Source organism: Tenrec ecaudatus, chromosome 11 (genome assembly GCF_050624435.1).
Source record: "Tenrec ecaudatus isolate mTenEca1 chromosome 11, mTenEca1.hap1, whole genome shotgun sequence".
NCBI classification, from domain to species: Eukaryota; Metazoa; Chordata; class Mammalia; order Afrosoricida; family Tenrecidae; genus Tenrec; species Tenrec ecaudatus.
The window spans coordinates 69,067,215-69,084,409 of record NC_134540.1 but is presented as its reverse complement, the minus strand read 5'-3'; the positions used below and the strand labels follow the sequence as shown (position 1 = coordinate 69,084,409).

At 43.1% G+C, this 17,195-nt stretch overlaps 1 protein-coding gene across 1 annotated transcript in view; it reads left to right on the top strand.

Moving 5' to 3' along the window:
* The window catches only part of ACOXL (acyl-CoA oxidase like), a 360,344-nt gene that overhangs the window by 319,857 nt on the left and 23,292 nt on the right, over positions 1–17,195 (top strand). The window contains exon 17 of the mRNA XM_075562669.1: positions 8,148–8,249. Coding sequence (XP_075418784.1) covers positions 8,148–8,249 — 102 coding nt within the window. The remainder of the gene's footprint in view (positions 1–8,147; positions 8,250–17,195) is intronic.

The following is a 17,195-nucleotide window of genomic DNA, read 5'->3' as shown; positions in this document are numbered from 1 at the left end:
TACTTGCAGCTAACCGCCTCCTGGGATTTGACTTCTTGGTTTAGAGGTTTAGGGTCATGGTTTTATGAGACATCCTAGTAAATTGGCCCAATAACACCTTTAGTGCATCTGTTCTTCCTCTTGCTTGATTGCTTTGCTGTAGAGCTTGGAGTCTGAAAAGTTTACAAGCGGTCATCCAACGCCCAACAAAGGCCTTCATTTGCTTGAAGCAATAGAGGGAGATGCCTGGGAGGATGTGGAGTGTGTGGCTGGGGAGAAATGGATGGTGCTGGCTACTGTTGTGCTCAAAGATTTACAGAAGTAGGAAAACTGCAGAATAGAATTTCAAATTCTCAAGGGCTCCAGACTGACTGGATCCAAGGAGGCTGATGGCCCTCTTGAAGCTATTGTCCATAGAGAATCATTAACTGTCACAAACATCCCCTGGAGCCTTTCACAAAACCTAACCATAGTTTACTTCAACGAGTCACAAGTACCTGTGATGAACTTCATGCTCTTGAAGAACTAGCTCTGTGGGATCAGATTGATCTTGGAGACCCAGGAGGTTAGATAAGGGGTAGTTAATGAAGGAGGACCGACTCGGGAAAGGAAGATGGGCACCACCCCACGGCTCAACTCAAAGAATAATTGCCGTTACTAAATTGGACGTGTAGATACTGTTGAGCTCATATATGTTTTGCTATGTACATTCTCAGCAACAACAAAAAAGTCCATGCAGTTTGTAATGGTTGATTTCAAGTGCATAGTTGTATGCATTTGAGCATGTGTGTAACTCCCTGTGGCTACCAAGGCCATCGGGACACAGAGCAATGCAGTCATCCTAAAGCTGTCCCTTATGCGCCTAACCATAACCCAGGCAACCCTACATCAGTTCTCTTCTTTCGTGGATCATGTTTTTGGTATTTTATCTGAGCCTTTGGGGGCACCTCAGGTTACTAATATCTTCTCCTATGTTTTTGTCCTAAATGTTTTCCAATCTATGATTCATTTTTAGTGCATTTGTATATAATTTTCAAGTTATAATTTGAGATTTATTTTTGAACACTGATGCCTAATTTCTCTGACACCATCTGTTGAAAAGATTATCTTTCCTCCATTGAATTCTTTTGCAGCTTTATAAAAAGTCATTTGGGTGTATTTATGTGGGTTTACTTATGGGGTTTCTATTGATTTCCATCGTTCCTCTGTTTATCACTTGGTTAGCATGTTAGACAGGGTTCTCTAGAGAAACAAAACCAGGACACTTATGATTTTAGATAGATAGATACAACATGAAGAAATAAACAGCTAATTAGTCCACAGAGCAGTACAGAGGGCTCAGTTCAAGCCACTTCTATGAGACAGTTAATACACTGGCAGTCCTTCAACTCATGAGGGCTGCTGGGTGCAAGTCAAGGAAGCAGACAGCTGAGTCTTCTGTGGAGCAGTACTGGCAGTCCGGCCACAGGTAGAAAACAGCAGGGCAGGTCACCAACAGCCAGCCAGATGACAGGGTCTGACAGTCCACAGCTCAAGTAATGTACACACCAGCAGTGTGGCGAAGCAGGTCTTGAAGGAACTAAAACTATAGCGACAGGATCCACGGGTTGGGTGTCCCACAGGTAGTGTAGCTCGCAAGTTGAGGCAGAGAACTAGCTAAGGCACACACACTGGTCCAATCATCAGAGAGCAAGAGACAGAATCTCTTTGCCCTTCAATTAAAGTGCAACCTTATTAATCGTACATGCTTATTGGCCAGGTCGGCACAATAAACCTACCTATTACAATTCACCCCTTGCCAACTTGGCACCTGTACACAGTTAATTAGCCACATAGAATTTCCAGACATTAATAACACCACACTTATACTTAACATCAAACATCTATCATAAATGAAAATGCACTGAGTCTAATTGTATCTGATACATCATATATGAACAAAGGAAAGATGTGCAATAAGCACATATAAAGAAAATAAACTGACAATCACAAACCTCGCTTTTGCAATTGACCATGTGGTCATAACTGATAGGTAGAACTACCTTCTTCTAGTACCCATTCTGTATTACCTTTGCCCTCTTATCTTCATTACCGTGGTTTTACACAAGTGCTTGGATCTTGCAAAGTGTTTTAGCTATTCTAGTGCTTTGCCTTGCTGTTAGCATCGGTTTGTAACTACAGTACAATTCTTCTGAGTTTGTTGGAGCTGCATTAAACCTATGATCAACTTGGGATTGATCTTCAAATGCATTATACTGATTCTCCCAATCCACTGTCCCAATCTACTGTCATTTTTTTGTGTGTCTTTCTTAAGCACTTTTGGTTTTCAGCATAAAGATCATGTACATGTTTCTGCATATTTGTACAAGTGTTTCCATGTTTTAAGGAGCCCTGGTCGAATGACAGTTAATGTGTAACTGCTAACCAGAAGGTCAGCAGTTTAAACCCACCAGCCACTCTGTGGGAGAAAGATGTGGCGTTCTGCTTCCATAAAGATTTGCAATCTGAGAAGCCTAATGAGACAGTTCTAATCTGTCCCGTGGAGTCACAGTGAGTCAGAACCGACTGTGACAGTGGGATTTAGGCTTCTTATTTTAAAGCTATTGTAAATTAGATGGTTTAAATTTTAGTTTATACATTGAATTATGGAAGAAGGGCGGCCAGAATGTTCCTTGGATGTTAGAATTCTTGGATGGGGAATGCCTCAGTCATTGCCTTTGCACAAGAAAGACTTCATGCCAGAGCCTGGTGTGTGATCCAAGCGGCTTTCTAGAAAGGATAGATGTTTCAGGTGTTACAGCAACTGAGCACAAGCACCCTCATGGCACTGTGCACCCACGTGGCAGCCTGAGGCTAGAGAGGGAGAAAGAGAGAGACCAAGGCCCAGGCACGCGGAACCACAGAGGAGCAGCTGCAAGAGAGGGGGTGGTCTCCCGGTGCAGGCTTTTTTAGGGCCTTCCACTGGAAGACATGGTTGACGGTGCTAGTTGACCCCATTAGCTGACTTAAGCCCACCTGCCCTAGATTGGGGCCTACCCAGGTGTACCACCCACATAGGTGTACAAAAAAAAAAAGCCAGGAAGGTTACACAGAGGATTTGTTTTCTCATCATGGCCAGTTATCTGCTCGTTCTTGCAGGTTAGCAAAGTGTGTTCATCCAGGTAGACTAGAGAAACAATTCATAGGCACTCAAATGTGTACAAGAAAGAGCTTTATATAAAGAGTAATTGCATATTAAGAAAACATCCCAGCTCAGTCCAGATCAAGTCCTTAAGTCTGATATTAGCCCATATCTCCAATATCAATCTATAAATTCCTCTTCAGACTCATGCAACACATGCCATGACGCCAAATGCAGGAAGATCGCAGGCCAGTGGGTGGAAAGTCTTGTGAATCCAGTGACAGTGGAAGCATCTCAGCGTTGGCAGGTGCTTCCTCCAGCTCCAGGGCTCTAGCATAGCTCCTGTGTCTTGTAAACAGAATGTCTCACAGGGAGTGTGTGTGTCCTGCCTCCAGTGAGCTATTTATCTCCTTAGTGCCTCTAAATGAGGACATCAAGATGCGACCTGATTGACAGGTTAAACTCCACCCCTTCACTCTTAATAGTCTCAAGTTGATGACAGATTATGTATCTACCACAGGAAGTCTCTCCTAGGAGAATTTCACTGGGAACCCTTACCTCATGCACCCTGCATCACTGATCTTGCCCCTTCAGACTTGTTTTTATTCCTTAATCTCCAAAACCATTGGAAAGGAACACGATTTGAGCCTGTGGAGGATGTCCAAACTGCTGTGTTGATGTGGTATATATTCTTCAGGGAAGGGATACTGGGGTGCAAGTGCTGTCTTCAGAAGTGTGTGTACCTCGATGGGCATGATGCCAAGAAACAATATCTTCATGTTTTGAGATTTTTATTTTAAGAATTCTCTGATTTTGTAGCAATGCTTTATGAGTTATCCTATGTGTCGTGTATGTGTGTGTGTGTGTGTGTGTGTGTGTGTGTTATCAGATGCTGGAGGGAAAGACTTAGATGACAGTGTCAGATATTCAAACACAAATGATCCAACATTCTGTGTATGCCAAATGACATCCACTCACTCATTCATTCAACAAATATACCTGAATGTCATAAAAGCAGCAGCCAAAGAAGGCCCTTTGGGGCCGTCTCAGTCCAAATCTAAGACAGCGATGCTGCTGCTGATGCTATTGTAGCACAGCCGCAGCTGGATCCTGTGTTTCCTTCCTCAAGGGAAATACCTGGAAGAGGAGTATTGGGTGTTTAGAAGGCGCCACCAGGTACCAGTTGGTTTGAGTGCTTGAAACAGTGTGCTGAGTTTAACCATATAATGGATATTATCTCAGGGCTTTTATGGATTTGTGCTTTGTTCCTTGGGCAGCCGAAGTTACAGGATTTATAGTTTTACGTTATAGGAAATTGGATTTCAGCCAATCATTTGCCATGTGTCAGCTCCGTCACTAGGTCTTAGCCATACAGTGAACAGAATGAGGTTCCTTTCCTCGCATAGAGAGTAACCCATGGATTCATATTCCACGTGGCAAAGTGGCTCCGAGAACAATGTCTGTTTCAACAGTGAGAACTATCGAGATCTGGGTGCCTCTGAACAGTACACGGGGAGCTCACAAAGTGTTGCCACCCTGAGCCCCATCTCTCTAACAAAAGGAAAGGCATCTAGGTTTAGTTGGAAAGACTGAAGCCGAGTCCACCGTAGCTCTCCCTAGACCTGGACTCCTGGAAGTGACCGAGAACAAGGACACCTGCTTGTGAGAGCAAGCAGAGAGTCCTACGGATAGTCTGAACTGTGGTCAGAGGAAAGCAGAAGTTCAAAGCCAGAGAAGTGACCTGAGATAAACAAGAGCCACCAACTGTCAACAGGAAGATCCTTCAGGAGTTAAAAGTGGGAAGAACAGGAAGCATGCTATGAGCCTGAGTAAAGCAAACTGGCCGGAACAATGCCTGCCAATGATGTGAACAACTCCTTGTCGAGGGGTTCTGCGGGACCAAGTGGGCTTTGGCTTGAATCTGACCGGGCTGGACTAGATGTTGAATAGTTACCTCTCGGAGGATTTAAGCTGGACATCTACCCTTTTCTCCCCTCCATTTTCACTCATTCTGGTCCTATCCTGGATGCAGGAAGCTGACCCACATGTCCTACATCATGGAAGCCATTTCCCTCTGGATCCAGTTGAGTTCAGCTAATAAACCTAAATTAGAAATTGACAAGTAGGCGACTGGGATAGTCCATCTCCTGCCTCCCTGAAGGAGTCGCCTTGACTGTCCATGTTTCTTGTCTGAAGTTCCCTGATCTTCTTCAGATGGCTCTGCCTGTACAGCTCTCTCTTATGGGCGCATTAACTGCTTCCTTCCCTCTTCCTGCTAGCCCAGTGATGGCACCAGCTCCAGGGCGACTGGCCCGGGCTACTGCATCATTTTTTTGTGGTTCCCTTTCTTTTTGCCTATCACTGTTGTGTGCCCCGGAATCCATGCTGACTCCTAACGACACTATCAGACAGAGTGGACCGGCCCTGTACGATTTGCTAGGCTGTCATCTTATGGCCACCTCTCATCTGCCCATTTGCCATCCCATGTTGGTCTGTGCGTTGCTATGGTGCTGGAAGCTACCTCACCAGTATTTCCGATAGCAGCAGGGTCACCCAGTAGAACGTCCAGAATAAGAACAGACTACAAAGAAAAGATTCCCCTCATGATGGGAGACACTCAAAACAAGACAGAAAAGAATGGGCTCCTGGAAATCGCGTTCACCCAATGGCGTGGATGGAGTTAAGTTATGGGACTCTCGTTTGCTGACGGAGCACGGCTCCAAATAAGGGAAAGGGCTAAAACATCTATGAACAATCCAAACTGAAATTGCACAAAATATGAATCCAGGAAAGTTGGATTCCATCGAAAGTTAAATGGAAAGCATAAAGGTCTATATTCCCGGCATTAATTCATGAGCTAAAATGGGCCGGTAATGGCCATTTTGAATCAGATAGTGATATGGCTTACTAGGCTGGGAATGACAGCTGGAAGAGGAACGGCATGCAACCTTCATTAAAAAGAATGGTTCAAGATCTCTCTTGACGTACAACGCTGTCTGCTGGAAAATACCTACATGCAAACAAGGAAATCCACATAACGCAACCAGGATTTAGGTTTACACAGCAGCCACTAAAACTAAGGATAGAGTTTGTGGAATTCTACCAACTTCTTCAGTGTGAAATTGATCAAAGATGCAGTCCAAAAAAAAAGGACGAAAAAGTCATTGGAAAATATCATGTTGAAGAAATGAAGCTGGAGACCACATGACCGAATTCTGCAAAACCAGCAACATCTTCATCTCAAATAACTTTTTCAACAGCATAATCACTGACTGTACATGCAGACGGCACCAGGTGGGATACACAAAACTCAAATTGACGACGTCTGTGGGAAGAAACCATGAAGTTCAATATCAGCAGCCAAAGCAGGGCCATGCACTGACTGTGGAACCGACCCTCAATTGCTCATATGTAAGTTCAAGTTGAAGAATATTAAAACCAAATAAGACCTGGAGACTAAATATCTGACCTGAATTTGGAGCCCACCTCTTGGCCAGCTGCTTCGGCCTGTCTCTGCTTTGCTGCCCTTTTGCTCGCACTCTCTGTCTGAAGAGCCATCCTTTCCTGCTGCCGATTTTGACTTTGTCCTCAAATGTGCAGGCCCAGGTTTCTCTGAGGACCTCTCTGCTCCCCTCTGGGGCTCCTGCTTCCCTGTACCTTTGCAGAGCTGACTTGCCTTTGGGGCATCTTGACTGTGGGAAGGGCACTTGCTGGATGCCTGTGGTCTTGGGACATCAAGAGCTTTCTCAAAGCCGAGTTACCTCAAAAGAGCCATATTTAATCTTAAATCGATTTTATAGATTAGCTTTTAAGGCCCACTGTGACTCTGTGTGGGAAGCCTGAATAATTGAGGCTCTAGACTAGTGGTTCTCAACCTTCCTAATGCTGAGACCCGTCAGTACAGTTCCTTACGTTGTGGTGACCCCCCCAACCATAAAATTATTTTCGTTGCTACTTCATAACTGTAATTTTGCTACTGTTGTGAATAGGGCGACCACCGTGAAAGAGTCATTTGAGGGGTAGCGACCCACAGGGTGAGAACCGCTGCAGACGATGATGTTCCATCCATTCTTCTACTGATGAAAAGAAGGGAGAGATTGTCTGTGTGAATGTGGGCCTGGCTTCTGACCCTGATATTCCAGAGAAACTGTGTTCACTTCTAGTGCGAGGATCACTTCCATTTGATACGAAAGAAAAGCATTCGGTTGCCCCTTGATTTGACTTTGAGACTGTCTTACTTCTAAAGAGTCATTACATAGTGAACTATCTACGAAGGAACTATGTCTAGGACTTGCATCACGATAATACAGGTCTCAAGATGGGTGGGAGCAAAAAGAAACGTGATTGCCAAGAGAAGATAACTCTTGAGCCTGGACGATGGAGCTAAGGGGGAAGATTATACAATTGTCTCTACTTTTGTGCGACTTTGGAATTTCTTATGTTACAAAACAAATGAATAAATAGTTAAAGGCAAGTTATTTCTGGATTCAGGAAAGCTCCTTTATCGTTGCTTGATGCCACTGTCATCAAGCAGCTCTGTGTATAGGTTTTAGAAACGTAATAGGACTGACTCGCTTATTGAAATAAAATGTTATATTTATGATTGTTTAACCAAACTGAGCTCATTGGAGGACATCAAGATGTCATGCACAATTAGAATATTCTTTTCGTGAATTGAGAAGGAATCCCAATGCAAATACTACATTTCTGTTTAAAATTATATGATATGTGATCCTATATATGATACAATATGATATGTAGGCTTTCCTTAGAGATAATCTGGGATAATGGAGAATTGGGTGAGATGGTAGATGAAGCAATATTGTCCATGAGTGAATGTATGATTATTCCTTATATCCTACTCATCTTAAACTTTTATATATGCTGGAAGTTTTTCGTGGAACAATTTTAAAAAATAAAACATACTGCACATATAAAATGTAGCTATTTTACATTAATAAAATACTAATTTTATGATTTTAAAAATGCACTGTTATTTCTCTTTCCCCCCTCTTATTTTGCATCTATTTTTTCTTCTTTTCCATAGTTCTGTGTGTTATACGGAACCAAGCTGGTGTTTCAGGAGCGAGCCTGGTATTTAGAACACAAATACTTGACCCCCAAGGCCAGCATGCAGATCAGGAGTCAGGTAAGGTCCCTCGTACGTAGGAAAAAACATGTCTGCATGTGCGTTCATAGAAAATAGCCCTGTCGATCTTTCATTCATTTTTACCTGTGGATTTTTCTACCTCTACAAGCTCACATCCATGTTTCCCTTTACCTGCCAAGACCACATTGCACTTCAGAGTTCAAAGCTCAAGGAAGTGATTCGCCGTGCATGAGCCTTCCGACATGACTCGTGGGCCAATAGGAGGGAAGGGAGTCAGGTGTTTCCCTTGTGTTGGCAAGGGAAACACGGCTATATTATGTGTTCGTGCTTCTACTTCAATGTCAACGGCAGTAGCAGAAATTCAATATAGAAGCTACAGAACACCTGAAAATGAATGCCAAGCCAGTGAACCACCAACAAAATGCTACTTTAAAGGACAAGAATGAACTCTCACTCCGCCGCTATGGAATCAGTTCTCACTCACAGTAACTCAAAGGCTGTAAACCTTTTCCAAAACAGAAGCTTCATTTTCCTCTGTCAGAGCAGCTGATGGATTTGATCTGCTGACCTTGTGGTTGGGAGCCCCGTCCAGAACCCACTGCCCCACCAGGACGCTTTAAAGGAAAAGAATAAATGCAGGGTAATCATCAGATAGACCTAATTTCTGAGTATCTCCTCTCTTCAGGTCTTGTGAAAACACAAGCAAGCAAGTGTGTGACTCAGAGTTAGCCTTCGAGAGAGCTCATTAAATTTGGTGACCCCAAACTGACTAGAAACACAGGACCAATCCCTCTTGTAGGCTTCCAATGAACTTCCCAATGAGAGTTAGTTCTGAATCCAGAGGACAGGAATCCTTTAGGAGTGAATGAGGTCTTTCTTGGGTTAGACTTGGAAGAGTAGGGAATGAAGACAAAGTGGAGGTAGTGGCTCAATTGTGAAGGGTCAAGGCCGTGGAGCCTTCAGAAAGGGTTGATGGAGTGAACAACATCAGAGGCATGAGGGTACATAGAACAGATATGTTAAAAACAGTGAAGACAGATCTGTTTAAAACATGGCTTCCCCTAGGGTCTCCACCCTGAATTCAGAGTTCTAGCCTCCTAAACTGTGGAAAATAAATGTGCTTGTTTAAAAAAAGAAAAAGACAGAAACAGTGAAAAGACCAGTTTGACTGAAGTCTCAGGTGGTATTCAAAACTGGGAGAAGTCTGCACAAGACAAACTTTGATGGGCCCTAAAGAGACTTGAAGAATCACTGTAATTAAGAGTAAAAGTATGTATTAGGGTGCTTCAGTTTCTCTATTGTCATGTAACACAAGACCTCCAAATGTCAGGATGGCAAAATTTAAGTCAACAACTATTTATGTCTCACAGATTCTATATTCTGGGCAGGGCTCCACTAAACAGTTCTTCTGTTCCACAGTGTCTCCTGGGGCTAAGGTTCTGAAATGGCTTCTTCACTCTTGTGTAGTGCCTCAGCTGAGTTGGCAGGATCAATTGGGGGGCCAGCTGGACAATTGTATCTCTTCCTGTGGCCTCAACCATGTAGGCTTCCTCACAGCATGGCAGTCATGGGGTGGCCAGCTGTTTTATACATTGGCTGCCTTCCAAACCAAAAAAAAAAAAAAAGAAGCCAGTCTTCTTTATAAAGCCCAGAACAAATGTGGTCTTTCTTCTACAGCATTCTACAGGTCAAAGGAAGCTACAGGTCAAAGGTCAGGCCGAATTCCAGGGGTGAGGGGTAGGGAAGGAGGAAACTGCTGTCAGCTGTGGCATTATGATGATGATGCTGTCTATTGTTCATTTTTAAAACAAAATTGTTTTAAGGCAAGGGGGAAGAAAAGAAGTGCTGATTCTGTCATGCAAAGCCAATCACTGTTCTTAACAGCTTTTGATGCGCAGCTTTCTCTGCAGGTATGTTTTCAGCATTACAACCAGATCGTGATTGTTTTGTAACCTCTGTTGTTCCTTTTTAAAAAAAATCATTTTATTGGGGGTTCATAAAACTCCTATCATAATCCATACAGCGATTGTATCAGGCATGTTTGTGCATATGTTGCCATCGTTCTTTTCTAGACAATTACTTTCTATTGAGCCCTTGGTATCGGCTCCTTTTTCCCCTCCTCCCCTCCCCCACCCTCATAGCCCCCTGGCAGACTGTACATTGTTCTTAGCTTCATCTCTCGCATTGACCACGGTCTCCCTCTCTCCATGTTTCCTGTTGTTCTTGCCCCTGTGGAGGGGTGTATGGTTGTGTGTCCATCATGGTGATTTGTTCCCTCTTTCTCCTTTCCTCTCCCCCTCTCCCCCCTACCCTTCACTATTGCCACTCCTGTTCCTGGATTCTGTGTGTTGTGAGCTCCCATCTCTTATCTATCCCTGTGTACATGTTCCAGTCTAGTCTGAATTTGAAAAATTACGTTTGGCAAACTTTCATGTTACTAAAAATGTGACCCTGTTTTCCATTAATATAGAATTTTATTTTATCAATAAGAGCCCCTTTAGACATGTTTAGGCATGGGATTTTCATATCATTTCACACCTGTGCAAGCATAAGAAGGAAAATATAAGTAGAAACTAAGCTGATTGTAGGATCCTTAAAACTACGTTACAATTATAGACCTTCTCTTCGGAATCACTTTTGGAGTCTTTCATCAACGTCTGTATTTTCCAAGATAGTCTTTCTTTTCGTTTTTAGCCCTTTTAATGAGCGGGCACGTGCGCGCGCACACACACACGCGCGCGCGCGCACACACGCGCGCGCGCACGCTTTTTTATTTACCAAGACTATCGATCCTTCTTTGTTTAACTCCCTATTGCCCGACTCTTACTCACTGGGCTACAATCCGCTAGGTCGGTAGTTGGAAACCACCAGCGGCTCCACGGGAAAAGATGGGGCTTTCTCCTCCCGCAGTTACCGTCTAGGAAGCCCATTGCGGGGTTGCCATGAGTTGGCATCGAGGTGATGGCAGTGAGTTTTTTCCGCATTGCCCAACTCCCAGTCCTTGCTACCTGCGGAGCACCTTTTATCTTGATAAACCTGTCTGCTGTAGTGAAGCAGGGCTCACACACTATTTGTCCTGTTGTGTCTGCCTGAGAAACAAAGCGAAACAAATCAAACAAAGCCAGGCTTACTGGTCAGGCAGAGAATGGTGGAATTCTCCAGGCTATGGTCTCTAACCGAATGAACTCACGCCTGTATCAGAATCAACAACCACCTACGATCAAAGGGCAGCACCTCCCAAGGACAGAGTACAAAGGGTTAGAACAGAAGGGCGAATGGAGACAGCCGTGCAGAGCGAAATGGGAGAAGTGCTGTCCTCCTGAGGGGACTGCGATGAATGAGTGGGAACAAAATGCATAGGAACTGTTGAATGGAAGACCGATGATCAGCTTGTAAACCTTCTCCTAATTCACAATAAAAAGTTATTTAAAAACAATTTGCAGGTAAGTCCAGACAAATGCATAGGATTCTTATGTGTTCGGCTTTATTTTGCTGGAAGCGTTTCCAATCCTTTACAACTGCCCAGGCAGCAAGGGAAGGTACTTGTGATGAAGAATTGGTTGCAATTATGGGTTGGTTCCATAATCTCAAAGTGAGGGGAAATTTAAGAGCATGGAGGGGTTGTCTGTAGTCAAATATTTTGAATCCAGGGTCTGACTGTATTTAACTTTTACTAGGAACCGTCAAAGTACTTTCAGTACTGACTGTACCATTTTGCCTTCCCATTTAACAATGGGTGAAGACCCTAATTTTTTTCAACACCTTCACAATTTTGATGTGTGTGTGTGTGTGTGTGTGTGTGTGTGTGTGTGTGTGTGTGTGTGTGATGGTAGCAGCTATGGTTTTGAGCCCAAGTGGCCTAGTGATTAAAGGTTGGGCTGACAACCAGGAGGTCAGCAGTTTGAAACCACCAGCCGTTCGGCTCTAGTAAGATGCGGCTTTCTACTTTCATGACGAGTTAAACAGTCTGAGAAACCCTCAGGGGCAAGCTACCCTGCCCTATAAGATCGCTATGAATCAGAATTGACTAGATGGCGTTTGGGTTTCCACTCCTGTTAAGTTACAGTCTGTGCCCTGTCCTCTAGAGTTGCTATGAGTCAGAACTGACTTGATGAGAGTGAGCTTTTGGTTTGGATAGACTAGTGATTAGTTTGTCATATGTTGATGGCTCGCATGTTGCTATGACGTTAGAAGTTATGTCACTGGTATTTCAAATCCCAGCTGAACAGCTTTTAGTGGCGCTTCCAGACGAAGGCCGAGTAGAAAGAAAGAAGGGGCCGTCCTCTTCTGAAAAGGAGCATCATTATTACACTATCTAATAGTGTGCCAAGAGAGGAGGCCCTCAGCTTAAAGGGCATTCAGATTACAACTGCCTCTTCCCAGCAGTGTGGCCCTCCACTGTGGACAGAGCGATGCTTTGGGGACCTACCCTGCTGCCGTGGTACAACTCAACGTGACAAGAGACAGCGGCAAACATCCACTAATAATCAGAATGTGGAATATGAAGCCAGGAAATTTAGATATTCTCAAAAATGAAATGAAACACATGCAGATCAATCTTGTAGGCATTAGTGAGCCGAAATGGACTGGTATTGGAAATTTTGAATCAGAAAATCATCTGGCCAGTCTGCTGTGCCAGGAATTTCTAACTGACAACAAATTATATCACATCCATGATTAAAAAGAACATTTCAAGATTTATCTTGAATATCTGTCATAGGAAAAATAATTAAGATGACTGTTGGTTTAATTTTCACACTAACCACTAATACCAAAGATGAGAAGATTAAAGGTTTTAACCAATTTCTGTAATCTGAAATTGATCAAGTATGCAAGCAAGATGTGTGTTTCAATGGATGGATTCGGTGCTGGAGGAGAGGCTCACTTGTCTATGCCAAGAAATTCAGAAGACAAATATCTGGCCAACCAATAGGAAGAGATGCATATTAATGTCCATTCTAAAGAAAGGAGATCCTACAAAATGTGGAAGTGATTTAACATATTAATGATATTAAAATTATTTAACCAGGGACAGTATACTAAAGATAATTGTAAAACATTTGCAACAGTACATTGTCAGAGGACGATCAGAAATTCAAGTCAGATTCAGAAGAGGATGTGGACTGAGGAGTATCCTTGCAGATGGATCTTAGCTGAACACAGAGACGACCAGAAAGGTCTTTGCCTGTGTTTCATTGACTGTGCAGTGGCGCTCAACTCTGGATCACAGCAAATTATGGGTAACATTGCAGAGAATGAGATTTTCATATCACTAAATTGTGCACATGTGGAACCTGTACATAGGCCAAAAGAACAACCCCTTGTTCTTATTCAAATAACCTCGTTTAAAAGTGGATGATTTGAAATCAGGAAAGATGTGCATCAGGGTTGTAGCCTTCCACTATATTTATTTAAGCTGTATGTTGAACCAATAATCTGATAAACCAGACTACATGAAGAACACAGCATCAATATCTAAGAAAGGCTAATATCAACTTGTGACATGCAGGTAATAGAACCTGCTTACGGAAATTAAGGAGTACTGAAAGCACTTCTAGATAGAGATAAAAGACTGTACAACCTCCCATGTGAATTAAGCTTCAATTTAAACCGAGATCCTCACAACTAGGCCAAATGCTGATGATCAATGAAGAAGATATTGACGTTGTCAAGGACTTTGCTTGGATCCACAGTCAATCTCACAGAAAGCAGCAATTAAGAAACCCTGCTGAAAAGCCTTCTTGAAAGTCTTAAAAAGGAAAGATGTCACTTTGAAGACTAGGCTGTTACTGAACAAAGCCAGGGCATTTCAGTCGCCTCATATACATGGGCAAGCTGACTGTGAATATGGAAGAACAAGGAAGAATCAATGCTTTTGAGTTATGGGCAAAGAATGTTAAAAATACCATAGCCTGTGCTTAAGAATGAATGTGCCAGAGTTCCCCTTACATGTGAGGCTGAGAGTGTACCTTACATGTGAGACTGACAGTGCGCCTTACATGTGAGACTGACTTACAGTGTGTCTTACATGTGAGACTGACAGTGCACCTTACATGTGAGACTGACTGACAGTACGCCTTACATGTGAGACTGACAATGCGCCTTACATGTTAGACCTACAGTGTACCTTACATGTAAGACTGACTTACAGTGCGCCTTACATCTGAGACTTCACCTCACGTCCTTGGACATGTTTCCATCAGGAACGGTCCTTGATGAAGGACCTCATCCTTGGTAAAGTAGAAACCATTAAAAAAGAGGAAGACTTAAAAAGGATGCATTGACGCAGTGGCTTCAAGGACTCTTATCACAGGAAACATTGTGAAGTAGGCACAGGACTGGGCAGTGTGCCCTCCTGTTGTACACAGAGTTGCTGTGAGTCAGAACCAGCTCAATGGAACCCAGCAACAACAATTGTTGTTAAGTGCCATCTAGTCGGTTCCAACCCATAACGACCCTATGCATAATAGAACAGAACACTGAAAGATCTTGAGCCCTTTGCTGAAGCCACTGTGTCAGTCCATCTCATTGAAGGCCTTCCTCTTTTTCGCTGCCCCTCCACTTAGCCAAACATGATGTCCTTCTTCAGGGACAAGTCTCTCCTGACAATATGCCCAAAGTATGTGAGACGAAGCCTTGACAGCTTTGCCTCCAAGAAGCACACTGGCCATACTTCTTCCAAGATAGATTGGTTTGTCCTTTTAGCGGTCTATGGTTCTTTCAATATTCTTTTCCAGCACCACAACTCAAATACATAAATTCTTCTTCTGTCTTTCTTATTCAGCGTCCGACTTTCATAGGCATACGAGGCACTGAAAAATGCCATGGCTGTGCAGGCACACGTTAGGTTTCAAAGTAATGTCCTTGCTTCTCCAAACTCTCAAAAGGTCTTGTGCAGCCATTTACCTACTGCAATACATCTTTTGATCTCTTGACTGCTGCTTGCATGAGCATTGATTGATGGTGGATGCGAGGAAGACAAAATCCTTGGCAACTTCAGTCTTTTCTCCATCTATCATGATGTTGCCTATTGGTCTAGTTGTGAGGATTTGGGTCTTGTTTGCATTGAGTTGTCGTCCATCCCAAAGGCTGAGGTCCTTGACCTTCATCAGCAAGTGCTTCAAGTCCTCTTCCTTTTCAGCAAGCAAGGCTGTGTCACCTGGGTATAACATCCTGGGTATAACATCCTGGGTATAACATCCTGGGTATAACATCCTGGGTATAACATCCTGGGTATAACATGTTGTTAGTAAGAGCTCCTTCAATCTAGACGGCACATTCTTCATATGAACCAGCTTCTCTGATTATTTGTTCAGCATACATTTGAACAAGTATGGTGAGGGGATACACCCTGACGTGCACCTTTCCTGGTTTGAAAGCATGCAGTATTCCCTTGTTCTGTTCACACAACTTCCTCTTGATCCATGTACAAGTACCTCGTGTGCCCAGTGACGTGTTCTGGAATTCCCATTCTTCTCCAGGTGATCCCTACAAGGTGATCCCTAGTTGATTATGGGCCACACAGTCACATTCCTTTACATAGTCAATAAAACACAAGTAAACATCTTTCTGGTCTTCTCTGCCTCGAGTCAAGATCCATATAACATCAGAAGTTATGTCCTTTGTTCCACACCTCTTCTGAATTCAGCCTAACTTCTGGAAGCTTCCTGTCAGTATACTCCTGCAACTGTTATTGGATGATCTTTAGCAATACTTTATTTGTGAGCGATATCAATTATATTTTTCTGCAGTTTTAGCATTCTGTTGGGCCACCTTTCTTGTGAGTGGGCACAGATATGGCTCTTTTCCAATCAGTTGGCCAAGTAGTTATCTTCCAAATTTCCTGGCACAGACGAGTGAGTGCTTCTAGTGCTTCATCAGCTTGTTGAAATATTTCCATTGGAATTCTATCAATTTTCAAGGCCTTGCCTTTAGCTAATACATTCAGTGCCACTTGAACGTCCTTTAGCGTCATTGGTTCTTGCTCATATGCTACCTCTTGAGGTGGCGGACTGTCTTCTCGTTATTTGGGTAGAATGACTGTGTATTCTTTCCATATCCTCTTGATGCTTTCTGCTCATTCAAGATGGAAACAATGTACATGCCCACCAGCAGAAGAAACTTTGGAATATACACATCGGAATACTATGCATCCCTCAAAAAACAACGATGAAACCATAAAGCACCTCATGACTGGATGGACCTGGATAAAATTATTGTGAGCGAAATGAGCCAGTTACAAAAGAACAAACATTATATGAGACAAACTTTTACAAGAAAAAAAATAACAACAGTTTCAAATAACAAACGCTAATGAGCGTGTGGAGATATTGGAATCCGTATACACTGCTGGTGGGACTCTAAAGCTGTCCGTCCAATTTGGAAAACGGTACGGTGCTTTCTCAAACAGCGGGGTTAAAAAGACCATATGGCCCAGCGACCCCTGTGTTTGGTATATTCCACCCTAAAGAAATAAGGGTCAAGGAACAAGCAGGTGTGTGGCTCCTGTGTTCATTACAGCACTATTCACAATAGCAAGGAGATGGAAACAATCCAAATGCCAGTAAGTGGAAGAATGGCTAACCTTTGGTACGTACATTCAATGGAATACTATGCAGCACTAAAGAATAATGACGACATTGGGGGAAATAGCTCATGACATGGATGGGTTTCTAGAAAATTAAGCTGAGTGAAGTTAGTCCATCAAAAAAGCCAAATATTATACAAGATCACTGTTCTAAAAGGGAAAAAAGGAAAACCATGGTTTTTATACCAAAAGGAAACTTTCACCTTCCCAAGGGTGAGAGGAAAGGTAAGGGGAGGGGAAGTGCTAGGCTGGAGGGTAGACAGCTGTTAGGTTGGGTGACAGGGAAGATAATTTCCTACAAGAATGTGAAGTTTAGGAAAAAGCAGAGGAGGACGGAGCAAGCTATTGGGCACTTAGCTATGTTGTTTAAGTTGGTAATACAAAAATGACCGTCTGAA